The following is an 18,141-nucleotide window of genomic DNA, read 5'->3' on the forward strand; positions in this document are numbered from 1 at the left end:
ACAATATATTTTAATTCAATTTCATTAAATACTGATTAGCTTAATAATACCTCTCCAGTGGAATGTTACCCGCATGAGAGCACTGATCTTGTCTATCTCAGATTCCCAGCGCCCAGAACAGTTCCTGCCACATACTGGGGGAATTATTAAATGGGTGTTGAATAGTGAATAAAAGGACGAATGAGTTCTGTAGGCATCTTTACTGGAAGGATAAATTGAGGTTTTTAGAGACTCTTTGTTAGACTGTTTTGGACAGTCCCAAGTCCACCCTGCAGAGAATAAAGGATGATCTCAGTGCACTGGCTCCCTCCCAGGTCAGATCGTCCAGGAACTAGACACGCTGGCCAGCCTGAGTTATTGCCCATTTGTCCAACTCTTTCAGGAAACGTATCAGTGGGTCATTGACGGGCGATTTTGCAACTATGGTTTAAACAGAGTGGTTTGACAGGACTCCACAGGTAGTAAATGTGTGTATAAACAAAGCACACTATCCTCAGAAAGGACCTGGGTCTTCTTTCCCATAATTACAGATTTCAAAAAGCAAACCTGGGAAACTAGAGAGTGGTGAAAGGGCTCCCTATGCACCCGAGAGTGAAAAACAGGCTGTTGAGTGATGCTTCTTTTCTATCACCCACAGCTGAGGACACAGCAGCTCCAAGTACCCCACATCCTAGAGAGGGCATCCAGGAAGCAGGGCCAGACCTCAGTAAACTCCCAAGGCTGACAAAGAGGCAGCAGTGCCGGCCTCTGCAATCAACACCTCTCCAACCCATTCCACCTCTGGTCCACTTAGGAAACGCCAGAGGAAAGGGAGGGAGAGACGGCAGTGTCGTCAGTCTTGTGGGGAGTGCAGTATTTGTGGAGATAGGTGATTTCCTCACATTGGTTCAGGGTGCCAAGAAGAATAGAAGAATGTCTGTTCAGTTCTCAGCTGGGTGCGTGCTCACTGCAAACACTCCCAGCTCATTCTGGTGCCCCTATCAAAGCAGAAGGGAGTACGGTGAGGGAGTTCTTGAGAGAGTTGACATGTGTAGGAGCCGGTGACTGTTCTGGGGATTTCTAAAAGGTTGGAGCACCCATGCCAGCAGAGCTTAAAGAGGCAGTGGTGGAGTGTGACTAGGAAGGAGATGGGGTGAGCTCTTTCCCATCTGCCATCTCTGCAGGAAGAGAAGAGGCCCTCAGTCATTCTGGGGTTAGAATAAAGGCAGTGCTGCGCCAGGTGAGGTGACACCTCAGCTAAGGAGGGAGCTTGGAACATGGACCATCATCAGGACCAGTTGTGGATAACCTGCTCCTCTCTGGGGAGGTCCTCCATAGCTGAGGGGCTGGTATGAAGCTGAACCTCACCTCAGGAGCACCCCCATCACACCTGATGATTAATAATAGCTCAAAGCTTATTATTATTTCTTCTCAGTAAATATAGTGAGAGAGAGAGAACTTGCATAGGTTTACATTTATATCTCATATTTCATCATTTCTAGGACACACATTCCTTGATTATACATTTCTGAAATTAGGATGTGTCTTACATTCACTAATGACCAGGCAGCACTCATGAAATTGTTGTCATTGCTTTAGGATTAATTTTGTGTATGCTTTCCTTTTTGTTTATACACAAGAGTGATGTAAGATTAAAATCTATGTCTAAGTTTAAAAGAACTCTCTCAGTACGTGTAAAGTAAAAATTCAGAGTGATAAGAAAACATTATGTCTGAATCTAAATGGTAGCATCTTTTTTCTTGGTGGTGTATAAATAGTAACACATCTTTCAGTCTAGGGGTCTTAGACTCAGAGAAATACAGTGTGTCCTTTTTCCCCTCCTCTAGTCTCACAGAGTGTTCTCTGCTAACTTGCCCCTCTGATAATCAGCACAGTACTTTGGAAATTCAAAATATTCATTTATTTCTCCCAAGGCTTCTCATCAGCTACCACAACGACTAACAGTTTATTTGCACATGGCGTTCCTCATTTTCATTTCTATGAGGGAGTGTGCACAGTATCGTTGGAGAAAACTGAATATTTTCTATGATGAAGTAAAATTATATCATTTTGGCTGGTGTGAGTATGATATTTGTACAGATTTAGTAGTCACCTCAAAGTGACTCATTACCACATTCTGCAGATCCAAACCACATCCATACTTTCTACAACTCCCAAACCCTCCCCCCAGTTCTGTCCACTTCTGAACAATACTCTTCTCAGACCTTATTCATTCATTTCAACAAATATGTATAAAGCAGCTACTATTTGTGAGGCCCTATGACAGGCACTGTGGATACAATGACAACACACAATAAAAGAGACAGGCCTTTGCCCTTGGGTTCCCTACCTACTGGCTCTAAAGACAGACAAGAAAACGGGCGAACGCACTGGAGTGTGACGAGTCCTGGGGACACTCACCTACAGCAAGAGCAGGTACAACCAGATTCCCGCAGGTCCCTGTCGTCCATCTCAAATGTGCTGCATCCCCTGACCCCACTCTCTTCACCCTCGTTCCTTTCTCAGAGCCAGAGAAGTTTCTGCTCCCCTTGGGGTTAACCATCCTTTGTGGGTTGGATCCCTCTGCCTCTTGCTTCCCCTTGACTCTGCTCTTATTCCTTCTTCTTTACCTTTCTTATCTCCCTCTTCCTTAGCTCCTTCCTGTTCCTTATAACTAGTCTGACCTTCTTTGAAAGAAAACCTTTCTTGTATTAGTAAAATAAAAGACTAGGTCAATTATTCATTTTCAATAAGCATTTGTTGAGATGCCATTATATGCCAGGTACGGGATATTAGGGGTGAACAAGAGAGAAATGGTCACTTCTCTCACTGATTTTATAATACAAGGGAGGAAGATGGACCAAAAGAAAACCCAAACAAAAATTAGAAGAATAAACCAAAAATTGAGTAAAAGAATCCCACATGTTAAAAATTGGTAAACTGTAAAGAATAACCAGAGTGAGTCAGCCAGGATGACCAGGAAGGCCTCTCTCAAGAAACAGTGAATTCGGGAGAACCCCACAGGTGAGACATTCCCATCCTTGTGAAAAGCGAGCAGAGGAGTATGTGGGCAGAGAAAATGTCACCTGCAAACGTCCTGTGCCAAAGAAAATCTTGGTTTGTTGGTGATACTGGAGAGTGGGGAGCTTGGGAAGGGGTGGCATGAGATGCTGCTGGAGGGTGGCCAGGGACAGATCACACTGGGCTTTGTAAGCCATGATAAGCACCTGGATTATATTTTAAGGGACATGGGAATCCATTGAAGGATTTTAAGCAGGGGAGAGACATGATCTGAGTATAGTTTGTATGCTAGACTCAGAGGTAGGGTACCTACATGCTCTCTTTTGCCCAGGACAGTTCCAGTTTATTCCTGTCATCCAGGTATAATTATCAATAATGTCTCTTTCACAATGAAAAGTGACTTGGCTTAGATGATAAACTATACAGTCACACTTAAGCAGAGGCGGAAGCCATGAAGATGGGGAGACTACTGAGACAGCTGTTGCAGGAACCCAGGTGAGAACAGGTGTGGCCAGGAGCGTGGAGGTGCACGTGAGACCAAGCTGATGGGCTAGAGATGAATTTTGGAAGTAGAATCACAGGGCTTGCTAGTGGATTGGATGTGGAGGTAAAGGCAAGGGAAGCATCGAGCACATTTCCCAATATCTGGGGTGAGCCACAGAGGGAAGAGTCGTGTCATTTGCTGAATTGGAGTGGCCTGGGGGTGAAGAGTTCTGGACGGAGATGAGCGTTTCCTTTGGACATGCAGTGTGTGAGATCTGTGGAAGCCATCCAATCAGAGGTTTCAGGAGGCCAATCAGATAAACAAGCATGGAGCTTGGAAACCAGGTTCTGAGGGGGAGATATAAGTTTCAGAGGCGTCAGCATGTAGATACTGTTAGCTGCGCTTGTTGGGGAGAATACAGAGAAATAAAAAGTGCGAGCCCAGAACCAAGTCTGAGGGACACTTAGAGTTTGGGGAGATGAAAAGACCCAGCTAAGGAGATAAAGGAAAACTGAAGGGAAGCAAAAGGAGAGTGTGGTACTATGAAGCCAAGAGAGAACCTTCCAGGAAGGAGGGAGAGGACAACTGTGCTGAGCATGGCTCAGAGGCCTCCTGATAGGAGGAGAGAAACATGTCAGTTGTTTTGGCAACATGGAGGTCAGTGGTGACCAGAGCTGTTTTGCTGAGTGGTGGGGACAGAGGACAGGCTGGTGTGGGTTCAAGTGTGAGTCAGAAGCGAGGAATCAGAAAGTGCAGATGGGCAGGTTTTCAACAAGTCTGACTATAAAGAGGAAGAGGAAAACGTGCAAGAGTGAAGAGTGATGTGGATTGAACTCAGGGTTTTCAATGTGGTGCTTTATTGGGAAAGCTGTTACTGACTGTCTGGACTCTGCAAGGTTTTGCCCATGTGAGGAACAAGCACATTTTCCTCCCTGGTGTGAGTGTCACTGCGTGTCCTGTGCAAGAGAAGAGCACCACAGGAGCTGGGCAGAAGGAAAGCACAAACCAGGAAGTGTTTGTGTCCTACAACATCCCTCCTGCGCCCTGAAAGGACAGAGATTAACACTGTGCCCAGCTGGCACAGGAGAAATGTTTACCAGTTCCAGTATCACAAGCGGGGCAAAGAAGGGTGGACGTGGAGTTCAGAGTAAATAAACTGATAACCGGCACACACTTCTACTCTGAAAGTGGGATTCAGGAGCACTCCTAAGGGGAGACGATTCATGATGAAATGATCCCTGTAGGGGAAAGACAAGTTTAACTTCCTTGTCAAGGAGGAAGAAAAAGTGTGTCTGTAAGGTAGTTAGTCACAGGAGAACTTTCTCATACAGTTCCCATCAGAAGGCACTGTCAGAGGTGTACGTAGAGGCTGTGTCTCAGAAAAGTGAGTCTGACAAAATAAAGCAGGAGCAGGGTAACCGGGATTAGGGAGAGTGTGGTGGCAGATTGGCTGGCAAGAACAGGCTCAAAGCACTGCTGAGTTTAGGGCTCTAGTGGTAAAGTCTCAACAGACCCCAGGTTGTAAGGAGACTCCTATTATGAGAATGTTCACTATTAGATTTCTATCCCAGGTACTGAAGGTATAGAATTTGCAAAATGAGGGGAAAGAAAGGAAAAGCAGGAGAAAGGATGACTTGAAAGTTTAGATAAAGCAAGTTCTCCAAATTATTGTAAATAGGAAAAATTTAATAATCAGCCTTTTTATTACTTGAAATAAAAGTTGGATACAGAAGTCTATTCACCATTCTTTTTTTTTTTGGGCTGCATTGGGTCTTCGTTGTTGCACGCGGGCTTTCTCTAGTTGCGGCGAGCGGGTGCTACTCTTCGTTGCAGTGCGTGGGCTTCTCATTGTGGTGGCTTCTCTTGCTGCGGAGCACGGGCTCTAGGCGCGCGGGCTTCTGTACTTGTGGCGTGTGGGATCAGCAGTTGTGGCTCGCGGGCTCTAGAGCGCAGGCTCGGTAGTTGTGGTGCACAGGCTTAGTTGCTTTGCGACATGTGGGATCTTCCCGGACTAGGGCTCGAACCCGTGTCCCCTGCATTGGCAGGTGGATTCTTAACCACTGTGCCACCACAGAAGCCCCTGTTCCCCACTCTTTAAAGTGTTAGATCATTTTACTTCCTGGAATCTGTAATCTGAAAAAACCAAACACCAAAACCAAATTTTTATCCAAGGAAGAAGGTTATTGGTTTCTCTAGGAATTTGTGATTTATAGAGTCACTCATAATTCCTGTGCTCTAACAGGCCCAAACCCCTTTTATTAGACACTGTTTTCCTCAGTAAGAAGTAACATGCTGGGACTTCCGTGGCAGTCCAGTGGTTAAGACTTGGAGCTCTCACTGCCGTGGGCCTGGGTTCAATCCCTGGGGGGAGAACTAAGATCCCACAAACCATGCGGCATGACTGGAAAAAGAGTAACATGCTACTGGCTTTCCTCTGTTGGGAAGGGTCCAGGGAGGGAAAATGACTTCTTCTCAAGGACCTGATACATATCCAATGCAATACAAAACCTCCTGATACTTAATCTTCATGGCGTCCCTATGCCTCCGTTTCTGGACATGTTTATTCCTGGACACTTGCATCAGGAAAGGAATATAGAGTGAAGGGAGACAGCGTTGGAGGCACTTCTGGATGGCACAGACAGAAATTGGTTCATAGATGGATTTGTAGGTGTTGCTGAGAAATGAACAGAAGATCAAGGTGCAGCTGCTGGAGCAGGATTCCACGATTCAGTCGTCCCGAGGCTGTGTCCCCTGCCCACACACAGACACCACTGAGGACGCACTAAGGACACTAGACCCCAGGGCAGAGAAGCTGACAGGACCCAACTGCCAGGGAGTGAAGAGGCCTGAATACTGAAGGGCCTAGAAAGAGCACCACAGTAACCAGAGGGGCCTGGAGGGGAGCGGGTCTGATTAGGGGAAGGGGTGGAGCAGGGTGTCTGCGGTATGATGCTGAGATTGTGGCCCTGACACCCAAGACACAGGCACAGACTCGGTCTTCATGTGGGTGTCCAGCCATCACCCCTTGGGAACAAACAGGCTGTCCTTATATCAAAGAATAATACACGGTTTTCAACATTCAATCTCTTAAGCATTTATTAGATCTGCTGGCTTCTGTGGACAGAGAACTCACAAGCTCAGCGTCCCTGCCCTTGGGGGCTCACAGCCCCGTCGTCTCCTGAGCAGAGTGAGAGGCAGCTCAGTACTTGTCGGGCAGGCCAGGAGGTCGGAAGTAATTGGGGTCTTTGCCGCTCCGGCCCCATCTATTGGCAAACTGGTCAGCCTCTGAGTCCTCCCGTCCGTGGCCACTGTCTCCATGCTTAAAAAGGTCTGTGACTCTCTGACTATTCTCCCTGGCATCGCTGGAATGGAGGAGGGCAGGTAGGGGATTACTCCAGGGCTGACGAGCAACAGCCCACCCTCCCCATCTCTCCTCTTTCCAAGGAATCGAGGACTCTGACAGGAGCTAGGAAAGAGGGAATGAAGCCTGAGGCTGCCCGGGCTCAGCCCACCTCAGCCCTGCGGGTCCCCTTATGCTGGGTGAACAGCACCCATGGGGGAGGCTGGGGAATCGTCTGTCCCACCAGCCTTGCTCTGCTCTTCAGCCACTCAGACCCCACACAGGACACAGAGGGTGAGGGTGGATAAGAGGAGGAGAGGCCACAGCCCTACAGGAAGTTCTCCAGGGCTTGGCCCCTCCTGGCTGTCCAAGGCTCTCACACCCATCCCTGCATCCTCAGGGCCCCTGGTACCTGATCACTTCAGCAGCCCAGGCGCCCCCAGGTCCCCTTCGGGCAGCGTCATAGTTGCCCCGGGCGTGGAAGTACTTGTCTGCATCTTTGTAATTGGCTTCTCTCATGTCAGAGTAGGCTCGCCACATGTCTTTAGCCCCTGGGAGGAAAGCACACAGAGGAAGGATTATCAGGTGGACAGAAAACTGTGACACACCTTAGGGAAGAAGCAAGGAATGAAAACTCTTCCACTGACTCAGTTTCATCCTGTGGCTATAGCACCATGAGTGCCATAGATTGAGAAGAGCATTCTTGTGTCTAGTTTCCTGCTCCTGGTAACTCGAATGAGAGTCGTTATGGGGGGAGGGGCACAGCTGCGTTGGACCCGGTTGTCGGGCCCCTACGATGCTGTCTCTGGACTGCATCTCACTTAGGGCTCTATGTGATACGTTTAAGGAGAGAAGGGAGCTATCTTTATAGGGCAGGATTCCTCAGCTTCATACTACTGACATTTTAAGCCAGATAATTCTTTGCTGTTCAGGGCTGTCCTGGGTATTGTAACACGTTTAACAGCATCCCTCACTTTTACCCACTAACGGGCAACCTCTTCCCCAAGTGGGACAACCAAAAGTGTTTCCAAACATTGCCAGATATCTCCAGGACACAAAATTGCCCTTGGCCCCGAACCACTGTTATAAAAGGAAGCCGCATAGGATGAGATCCAGGGGATTTGGGTGAGTGAGGAGGTGACATGGAGGACAGATTCTGAGAAAGGGGCAGACATGCAGCACCTCTGCCCTGACGCCTAAGAAATGTATTCCTGCTGCGCGAATGCGCTAACTGTGACTTGATTCCCCTGCCTGTTAGGCACGTGAATGGCATCCTGAGGACTTTCTAGTGGACGGTATTGATGACGTGGGCTGCCTGAGGAAGCAAGCCCTCGAGCAGTGGGTCTTGCCTCAGCCTGGTTACACCTTCCAATCAGCTGGGGAGGTACTGAAAGTCCCCTGAGACCTACCTCACAGCCCAGGCCAGTTACCTCACACTCTCTGGGGTGGGTCTCAGGCATCAATAGTTTTCACTGCTCCCCAGGTGAATCCAACATGCAGCTGAGATTGATAAGCCCCCAGCTTGAGGGAGTGGCACTGGGACAAGTCTGCCCAGCAAGAGCTGTGGCCTCGTGCACAGCTGGGTTCAAACTTCTGTCCTGCCACCTGCTGACTGGCACTTAGTCCCTGGGCAGCAGACTCGGCTGCTCTCAGCCTCGGTTTTCTCCCCTTCAGATGGGGGGAGATGCCTCCCTCACGGAGGTATTCTGCAGGTAAGTAGGTGACCAACTGTCCCAGCCTAACCAGAACTGCCCCTGTTTTCCTGGAACTGCCCCAGTTAGCGTTGAAAGTGTCCTGGAAAAGTCCTCAGACCTGGGCAAAGCAGGAGAGTTGGTCACCCTGAAGTGCATGTAAGGGCCGAGTTCCTACTGGAAGCTTGAGATATGTTATTAGGTTCCCCGCCCCGGTCGCACACGGGTTTTTTTGTCAGTTAAAAGGCTATAAAAGGGTAGGAAACAGACTGAACCAGGGACAGTGTCACTGAGTATAGGAAGCAGGAGCAAGAGCTAAGCTGAAGGTCCCTGAATTATCCAATTAGGAAATGGAAGGTAAGAAGGAAGAGAAGAGGAAGAGAGGAAGGAAGGAAAGAAGAGGGAAAGGGAGGGAGGAAGGGAGAAATGAGTGGAGGGAGAGAAGAAGAGAGGGGAAATAGATGGATAGCTTCCATCCTCCTTCATGCAATTGGTCTGAGGGAAATGCTGTACCATTTCAAGACTTATTTTATGTCTTCCATTCAAACTTCCATTTCAGCTGGGAATGATGACTGTTCTTTCTCTAGTGACTGATTGACATAAATCCTGTGGTTTTCAATCTGTCTGAAAAAAAGCTCCCCAAACACCTGGCACATTCTACCACATAGGGCAGCACCGCCTAAGACAGTAGCTCCAACCCTTAAGAGCGCTCATGGTGAATCCCAGAGGCCCATGGGTGTCATCCCCCCTCCACCAGCCTTACCGTCATAAGCCTCACCAAGGAAGGAAAACCATTGGCTGTGGACTCCCAGCACCAAGGAGCAGAGAATGAGGCCTGTGAAAAGCTTCATTGTGCTGAAATGAAAGGAGAGGGTCAGGGAGACACGGACAAGCCTTGTACACCCACTTTGGGATTTGTATGTCGAGGAGAGCCCGGCTGTTCTTTCCACTTGTTCTCATTAGACTCTCAGTGGTCCACCTAGGCAATATTGCAGTAGGACCTCACTCGAAGCCACTAGCCCTCAGCTCTGAACCCACCAACCCTGAACCCAAGCCTGTCTAAGAGGTCACCAAGGTGTCTATGGTGGAAGAAGAGAGCAGCTGGGACGTAGCTGTGTCTTGCTAAAGCAGCCTGTAATTAATCAAAAAGCATTTCCCATGCACCACGCTGCCAGCACTGACCTCATTCAGGACAAATACAAAAGAGAAGAATTAAAGTAAGTGTTTTCAAAGAAATCACTCCTTGGAGAACTTTCTCACCTGAACCTGGTGGAGCAGACCTGCTGGGGACAGGTGGCTGCATTTATACTGAGCCATCCCTGCTGGGGGCATGGGGTGAGAAGGAAAGCTGGACTGGTGCCTGGGGGAGAGTCCCTGCAGGTCATTTCTCCTACAAAATTGCAAAGGGTAACTTACTGGAGACCAGTGGCTGTCCTCATCCACAGGTCATATTCCTCATTGTGCAACCCTGAGAAAACAGCAAGGCCTGTTCTGCCTGGTGGCCACTGTCAGGGGTGGAGGGGCTGAGGCCTGGGCCACCTGGGCTGTGGAGAAGAGGGTGTGGAGCTCCAGGAAGGAGGCCCCCAGGCTGCTGGCAGGTGTGTGGTTAGAGGATACTCCTCCAGCCTGGACCTTGCCTTCCTGGTCGTTTCCTCAGGATGGTCCCTTCTGGACCAGACAGCCGATGTGTCAGAAATTAAATCCTTTGAACTCATGTGTAAAGCACTTGAGCTTCAAAATTGACAGGCCACCCCACCGAATGTCGTGGGTGCCCCGAGCACTTTCCACCAGTCTGTGTACCTGTGCTGAGCTCTCAGCTCCAGGGCAGAGAAAGCCCTCTCAGCCTCTCAGCCACGCATTTCATAAAGGTCAGCACCTATCATGACAACAAAAAAGAGAGGTATTATAAAATAATGAGAGGCTTTTTGACTTGATAAAGGTTAAATACCAATAATCTATAGCAGCAGTTCTCACAGTGTGTTCTAGGGAAACCTGAGGGTCTCTTAAGACCCTTTCAGGGGAGTCTGTGGGATCAAAACTATTTTCACAGTAGCACTAAGATATTCTTTTCCTTTTTCATTCTCATTTTTTTCATGAGTGTACTGGGTATGAAATATTCATTGATATGGTTTGAGATTTCTACATTGCAACTGACCTTTAAGAAACTACCACTTGTCAAGTTTTGGTATCGTATCAAAGAATTGCCTGAATTATCATAAAATGCTATTAAAATGCTCTCCTGTTTTCTACCTATATGTTATATCTGTGTGATGTTGAATTTTTTTCTATACTTCAACCCAAATAATGTACTGTGACAGATTGAGTGCAGGATCAGACATGAGAATCCAGCTATCTTCTATTAAGCTAGATATTTAAAATTTTTCAAAAATGTAAAGCTATTATATTTGTTATTAATCTTTTTGTTTTGGAAAAAGATTATTTTCATTAAAATATATTATTTATGTTAACATAATGGATTTATTATTGTGTTTTTATTTATTCATTTATTTATTTGACCATTTTTTAGATACTCTGCAAAGGGTTTTTCATAAATTAACTCAGTCCTCATAAAACTTCATAACAGCACAATATATTATTGTGTTTTTAAATGCTCAAACATTTTTTCTTTCCAGTGTGTTAAATCCTGATAGAGTCAGGATAAATTAAATTTCTTGAGGTCCTCAATAATTTTTCAGAGTATAATGGGACCCTGAGACACAAAAGCTTGAGAATCATTGCTCTACAGCAAATCTTATGTGTAAAGAAGACACTTTAGGTGCATTCTCAAGAAGTCCAAGAAGGAGACATGGGTGTCCTCTTAGAATCACCTCAGTTTCACATTCTCCTGGAGGACCTGCCCGTTGCTAAGACAAGAAACATGAGGAGGATAAGAAATGGAAGAGAAGAAATGAAACTATCATTATTTCTAAATGATGCAAGCTTTTACGTAGAGAGCCCATCAGAATCAAATGGCACACTAATGAAGCCATTAAGAGAATTCAGTGAGATTGCCATGTTTCACATAAAAATTCAATTGTGTTTCTCTACACCAATTCTTTTTGTGTTGTTTTTTTGGCTGCGTTGGGTCTTTGTTGCTGCCCGCGGGCTTTCTCTAGTTGCAGCGAGCTGAGGCTACTCTTCAATGCGGTGCATAGGCTTCTCACTGCGGTGGCTTCTCTTGTTGCGCAGCACAGGCTCTAGGTGTGCAGGCTTCAGTAGCTGTGGCTCGCGGGCTCAGTAGTTGTAGCTCACGGGCTCTAGAGCACAGGCTCAGTAGTTGTGGCACACGGGCTTAGCTGCTCCACAGCATGTGGGATCTTCCCGGACCAGGGCTCAAACCCGTGTCTCCTCACGGATATGGAGGGCCGACTCTATATACAAATATCGAATCATTATGTTGTACACATGAAACTAATATAATGTTCTATGTCAATTATATCCCAGCATTAATTAATTGAACATGTTACCTTGCAGGGTACAGAAAGAATTCGGCACCATGGACCCTTTCTTTCTCCACTTATTGAGACTACACATCATACAACAACTTCAATTTGATGGGTGAGTATTGAAGAGTACACTGCTACCCCATGTCAAATCATGGCACAGAAAGGGCATCACTTGACTAGTCTCAGCTGTGTCAGACAATACACACACCAACTAAAAAATCAACAAATTATTTGGAAATTACTAGAATGATTTAGGAAACAACGTGTGTATAACCAATTCACTTTGCTGTACACCTGAAACTAACACCACATTGTAAATCAACTATACTTCAATAAAAATTTTTAAAAAAGAAACAATGTGTGCTATGACCATATCTTTTGTTGAGCAGTTTTAGAATTTATGAATTTTGTTCATTTGAAGGATCAGTGGCAGAATAATTAAACTTAATATATGACTTTACCATCTAAAACTTTTAAAGTATCCCCCCTCTGGAAGCCCCCCGCAAGCAACCCAGGAAACAGGATATTACTAACACCGCAGAAGCCCCTTGTGTCCCACTCTCTGCTGCATGCTTCTCCCTGCCCTTTCTCCAAAGGTAAACTCCTTCCCAAACTTTGTGTTATCATTCCCTTGCTTTTTTTAAAATTGTTTTTTTTAATCACATATGCATATCCATAAACAATGTATTTTTAAGGTTTTTCCAGTTTTTGAACTTTCTGTAAATAGATTTCTATTGTATGGATTCACTAGTCATTTGCTTATTTTGGTCAACAATACGTTCTTTAGACATAGGCAGGTTGATGACTGTTGCAGTAGTTCTTCCATTTTCAATGCTGAAGACTATTGCCAAGCATGAATGTAACACAGCTTATTTCAACATTTGGGTTTTTTCTGTTTCACTATTACAGTGTTGCTTCTGGTAATCTTGTGCAAATATTCCAGTACAAGAGTTCAAATGGTAGAGACCTAGAAGTGAAATAGAATATGATTATGTTGAACCTTAGTTGGTAATACCAAATTATCTTTCCAAAATGGTTGTATATATATATTTACAATACATATTTCTATATTTTATATATTTATATTCCCACAAGTAGTGGATACATGGCCCCCTTGCTCCACATCCTAGGCCATATTTGTTTTTTCTGTCAAGTTGGTGAGTGATAAATAGTATCACATTGTAGTTTAAATTTGTGTTTTCCTGATTGTCAATGAGATTGCCCATTTTTACATATTGATGAGCCATTTGTACTTTTTCTTCTGTGAAATTTATATTTATTTCTTTTTCCTTTTTTATTGATTAGTAGGAGCTCTTTATATACTTCATATAAAGCCTTTTTGATTATGTATGTTACAAATATCTTCCCCCAGCTTGTGGCTTTTATTTTCATGTTTTCAGTCATTTTCATGGGAGTAATGTATTTGGTTTTATATTTAACAAACTTACGATTCAACAAAATTATAATGTACAGCTATGCACTAATTCTTTTAAAATGCTTTCTTTCCCTTTATTTATCAATGTTTAGAGTAATAAGTTTAATCCCAGCAACTGCAAAGTTGTCTAATAAATTTGCTTTTTTAAAAAGTTTCTTTATGGTATCTTTTGATGAACACTAATGCTTACCTTTGTTGTAGCTTTTTTCAATTAAGAACCATCTTTTAAAGTGGAAAATTATCTTATTCATTCTCTGACAACCAACTTCTATAACTTATTAATGTATTTGCTCAAGGTACAGAATATATATAACCTATGACGTAGCTATCTTTGCAAGCACTGTGGGAAGTAAACTTTAATTTTTCTCTCAAGAGAGTTTTCTTAAAAAGCCAGTACTTTTTATTTTTTATTTATTTATTTATTTTTAGGCCATGCTGTGCGTCATGCAGGATGCTAGTTCCCCAACCAGGGATCAGACCCGTGCCCCCTGCATTGGGAGCTGAGAATCTTAACCACTGGACTGCCAGGGAAGTCCAAAGCCAGTGCTTTTTAAAAGAGTTTGGTTTGCTTCTTATTTTCACCTGGGAAATCTTTGAAACTTTCAACTTAGTTTCAAAGGTATAGCTGGTAGTCTCTACCCTTTGGAAGTGGATTACCTTCTGGTGTGCTGGAATCAGCTCATACTAGCTCAGGAGAGCTAGCTGTTACATTTTCAGGGATTTTGCAAGCCAACTGTTAAGTCTTCGTCTTTTGAAATTAGCCGTGGTGGCAGTATTTACACCATGGAAATTGACAAACACTTAAGTCAGGGTTTTTTTTGTTTTGTTTTTTTGTTTTGCGGTACGCGGGCCTCTCACTGTTGTGGCCTCTCCTGTTGCGGAGCACAGGCTCCGGACGCGCAGGCTCAGCGGCCATGGCTCACGGGCCTAGCCGCTCCGCGGCACGTGGGATCTTCCCGGACCGGGGCACGAACCCGTGTCCCCTGAATCGGCAGGCGGACTCTCAACCACTGCGCCACTAGGGAAGCCCAAGTCAGTGTTTTTGTTTTTTCTTCCAGAGAGCCATCTCTTAATTCCCAGCACATGCCTGGGACTACTTCTAATTCCAAGTTCCACAGGTCCTTTCCTTTGTTCTTCTAGGCGCTGACAAACCAATCCTTGAGGCAAGGGCAGCTGCTGCAAATACACAGCTTCAGCACCAGAAAGGCTGGATTCCCCATTCCCTATCCTTCAGTTCACTCAGGGAGATTAAAAGAGATATTACATTCAAACAACTTAAGAAATATTAAATTCTTGTGTATACTCTTGATTATATGACTGCATTTTCTCCCCAAGAAAACAAACATGGGGGGCAAATGCATCCATCAGAAAAGGAAACATTTTTTACACAGCTGCTCTGAGCTTCCTGAGACCAGGACCTACACTTGCCTATATGTTTATCTGGTAGAGGGCAGCAGCTCCCTAATACTGAGGCGAGGCAACCTGCTAGGAGGTGGGTGGTTTCTGCTCTGGGGGGCTTCTCACTCTTCCCATGCTCCAAGAGTGTGGGAAAACACCCTCCACTGGACTGCAAGTGTCATAAAGAAATGACCGACTTCCTAGAATCACACACAAGTCTAACACAACTCACTATCAAACCTAGAAACAGCCATTTAAGAGAACAGATCTACCGCGTTTCTCCTCTCAGTCAACCACTGGTGGCTCACACGTAAGACTGCACCTGCATTCTTCTGGCAGAAGTCACAAGACAGCAATCAACAACGACTGGACTTCCCTGGTGGTCCAGTGGTTAAGACTCCATTTTTCCAATGCGGGGTACGTGGGTTTGATCCCTGGTGGGGGAATTGGGATGCTACATGTCACATGGCGCGGCAAAAAAACCCAACAACAATAACTGCAACACAACCAAACCCAATAATTATCCTACCTTTAAACGACTATAGCATTTCTCAGCATAAAAGCTCTTCAGCAGCATTATTCTGAGCTGGTTAGAACCGGTTCACAGAGACAGAGATTCCCTATATAGACCCAAATGAGATTAATCTGAGTTCCCCTTTCCTTGTTCAAATTTGGACTTAATACAGAGTCACTGTTCTCAGATATTCATATAATCAACTTACTGGTGACACACCGTTTGTTAATTTAGATGAACTAACACCCTCAAGGTTATTTGTTTAAGTAAGCATCCTTTTGATGCAAAGAGACATAGACATCTTTAGGAAAACAAATAAGTATTAGATAAGTAGAAGTGGTTGTCAAAGATCTCTCCTCCCAGTATCCTCCACTAAAGCCAGATGGTTTTTCAAGACAGTCTGCTAAAATCTCAGGGGACAGTTAATTCTAAGTTACACAGATTGTTGTAGAAAACCGATAAAGAATGAAGTTGGACAGCCATTTTAAAGAAGCTAGAGTAACTTGGTTCTAAAACAAGAGTGGACAGTACAAGAAAACAATAGTCCCATTTCAATTCCAAAGGTGCAAAAAATTCAAAACACAGCACAGTGTTGCCAAACCAAATATGAGTATTAAAGGTGCCTCATAATTGAGTGCGGTTTATTCTTGGAATGCCAACATTACAGAATCAATGTAATTCACCACAATGATAGCTTAAAGGAGAAAATAATATTATCTCAACTGATTTTTAAAAAGCATTTGATAAAGCTGAAGGCATATTTATGGTTGCTTTTTAAAAATCCTTTAGAAAACTACGTATCAAAGTGAAATTTCTTAATTTTATAAGGTTATTTGCCAAAAAGCTACAGCACATATTTTATTTCATGGAAAAACCTTTAATTCATTGCCGTTCAGGATCTGGAATGAGAAAAGGAATGCTACTATCACCACTGTTGTGTAACACAGCTCTGGAAGCCCTGGCCAATGCCACAGAAAATTTCGAAAGTAAGACATACAAGGATTGGAAAGGCAGAGATGAAACTGTCATATTTGCAGTTAGTATAATCTTCAACCTCAAAAAGCACACAAAATCAATAAACTATAGAATTACTAAGGAAATTTAATAAGGTTGCCCAACACTTGATCCAAAAGCCAAATCATTTCTCCATAGCAGAAATAACAAAATGGAAAATATGATTAATAATAATAAACAATTCATGGTAACAACATAACTATAAAATTCCTAAGGACTGGTTTCACCAGTAATACACAGCACCACAATGGAGATTTCAAACCTCTAACAAACACCTTAAAAGATGATTCAAACAAATGGAGAGAAGTTCCTGGCTCACTGATGGGATGACTTAATATTGTAGACATGTTGATTCTACCACAAATTAATCCACAAATTTAATGCAATTCTAATGAAAATTCCAGTTGAATTTTCCCAGAACTGAAGAAAATTACTCCAAAATTCATATCAAGAAGTAAAGGTTCATGCATACAAAAGTCAATCCTAAAAAAGGAGAATATTAAGAAGAGGCACTTACCATATGAGGTGTTAAGATGTACAGAAGAGCACAGTAAAAAACAGTAGTATTTGCTCAACAAAAGATATATTGACCAATGGAATAGAATAGAGAGTACAGAGCTAGGGTCACACATATAGGACATTAGTATACGATCAAGGAGACATCACAAATCATTGAAGACAGGATGGGTTACTTAATAGTTTTGGAAAGAGAAAAATAAAACTGGATCCTTACCTAATACGTATACAAATGTTCACTCCAGAAGTATTAAATACATAAACATGAAGGTAAAACTATAAGGTTAATAGAAAAGAATATCAAATAATATATTTGTGATGTAGAGATGAGGAAAAAATTCTTAAACAAAACTTCAAAAGCGGGCTTCCCTGGTGGCGCAGTGGTTGAGAGTCCGCCTGCCAATGCAGGGGACACAGGTTCGTGCCCCGGTCCGGGAAGATCCCACATGCCGCGGAGCTGCTGGGCCCGTGAGCCATGGCCGCTGAGCCTGCGCGTCTGGAGCTTGTGCTCCGCAACGGGAGAGGCCACAACAGTGAGAGGCCCGCGTACCACAAAAAAAAAAAAGAAAAGAAAAAGGAAAAAAGAAAACTTCAAAAGCACAAAACACAAGACATAAAATGGTATTTCATTACATGAAAATTAAGAATTTATTTTCAGATAGAGAATGGGAAAAAGACAACGTCTAAATTACGGCAAGGGATTAATATTTCAAATATACAAGGAACTTCTGTGAATCATTAAGAAAAAGATGGCAACCCCAATAGAAAAATGGGTGAAAGGTACACAAAAAATAGTTTACAGACAACACACTAGAAGTAATAAGCTCACAGAGGGATGCACAAATCATTAGTAACCAGAAAAATGCAAATGAAATAAGCAGACGTTACATGCATTAGACCAGAAAAAAGATGACATCCGCAATGTGCCATGTATATCAAAAGAGTGATATTGCTGGCGTGCACATCCTTGTTTTCACTGTGAAGTGTCACTCTGCTGTCCAGGAGGGCAGCCCGCCCATATGCCCTCCAACAGTTTTGAAGGTTTCTATAGCTCAGTGCCGTTGCCTTGGCATGACCCAGCTATCCACTTTTCCAGTCTAAAAGCTTCCATCAAAAAAGAATTTTGCTTCAAATACACAGATTAGTGTCTAAATAATAAATAAAGTATTACAGGGTTGCTCTCACAGGACACAGTGACAATCTCTGATGTCTCTTTTGTTGTTGTTGTTGTTTTAAAAAACTCCTCTGTTAGAAATAACTTTTCTGGATACAGTTTTTGTGATCCTATCTGCTATTCTTGCAG

General features: G+C 44.0%; 1 protein-coding gene across 8 annotated transcripts in view; it reads right to left on the bottom strand.

Moving 5' to 3' along the window:
- Positions 1 to 18,141, bottom strand: part of LOC125965092 (serum amyloid A-2 protein) — a 125,744-nt gene that overhangs the window by 36,692 nt on the left and 70,911 nt on the right. For 4 of the 8 annotated variants that reach the window (XM_049712886.1, XM_049712883.1, XM_049712876.1 and 1 more), the window contains 2 exons: positions 7,237 to 7,375; positions 6,563 to 6,846 (listed from right to left, as the gene is read on the bottom strand). The exons of the other annotated variants lie outside the window; for them this stretch is intronic. In XM_049712886.1, coding sequence (XP_049568843.1) covers positions 6,684 to 6,846; positions 7,237 to 7,364 — 291 coding nt within the window. In that variant the 5' untranslated portion in view covers positions 7,365 to 7,375 and the 3' untranslated portion in view covers positions 6,563 to 6,683. Of the gene's footprint in view, positions 1 to 6,562; positions 6,847 to 7,236; positions 7,376 to 18,141 lie in introns of those variants that run through there. 8 annotated transcript variants of the gene reach the window in all.

Source organism: Orcinus orca, chromosome 8 (genome assembly GCF_937001465.1).
Source record: "Orcinus orca chromosome 8, mOrcOrc1.1, whole genome shotgun sequence".
Classification (NCBI taxonomy): domain Eukaryota; kingdom Metazoa; phylum Chordata; class Mammalia; order Artiodactyla; family Delphinidae; genus Orcinus; species Orcinus orca.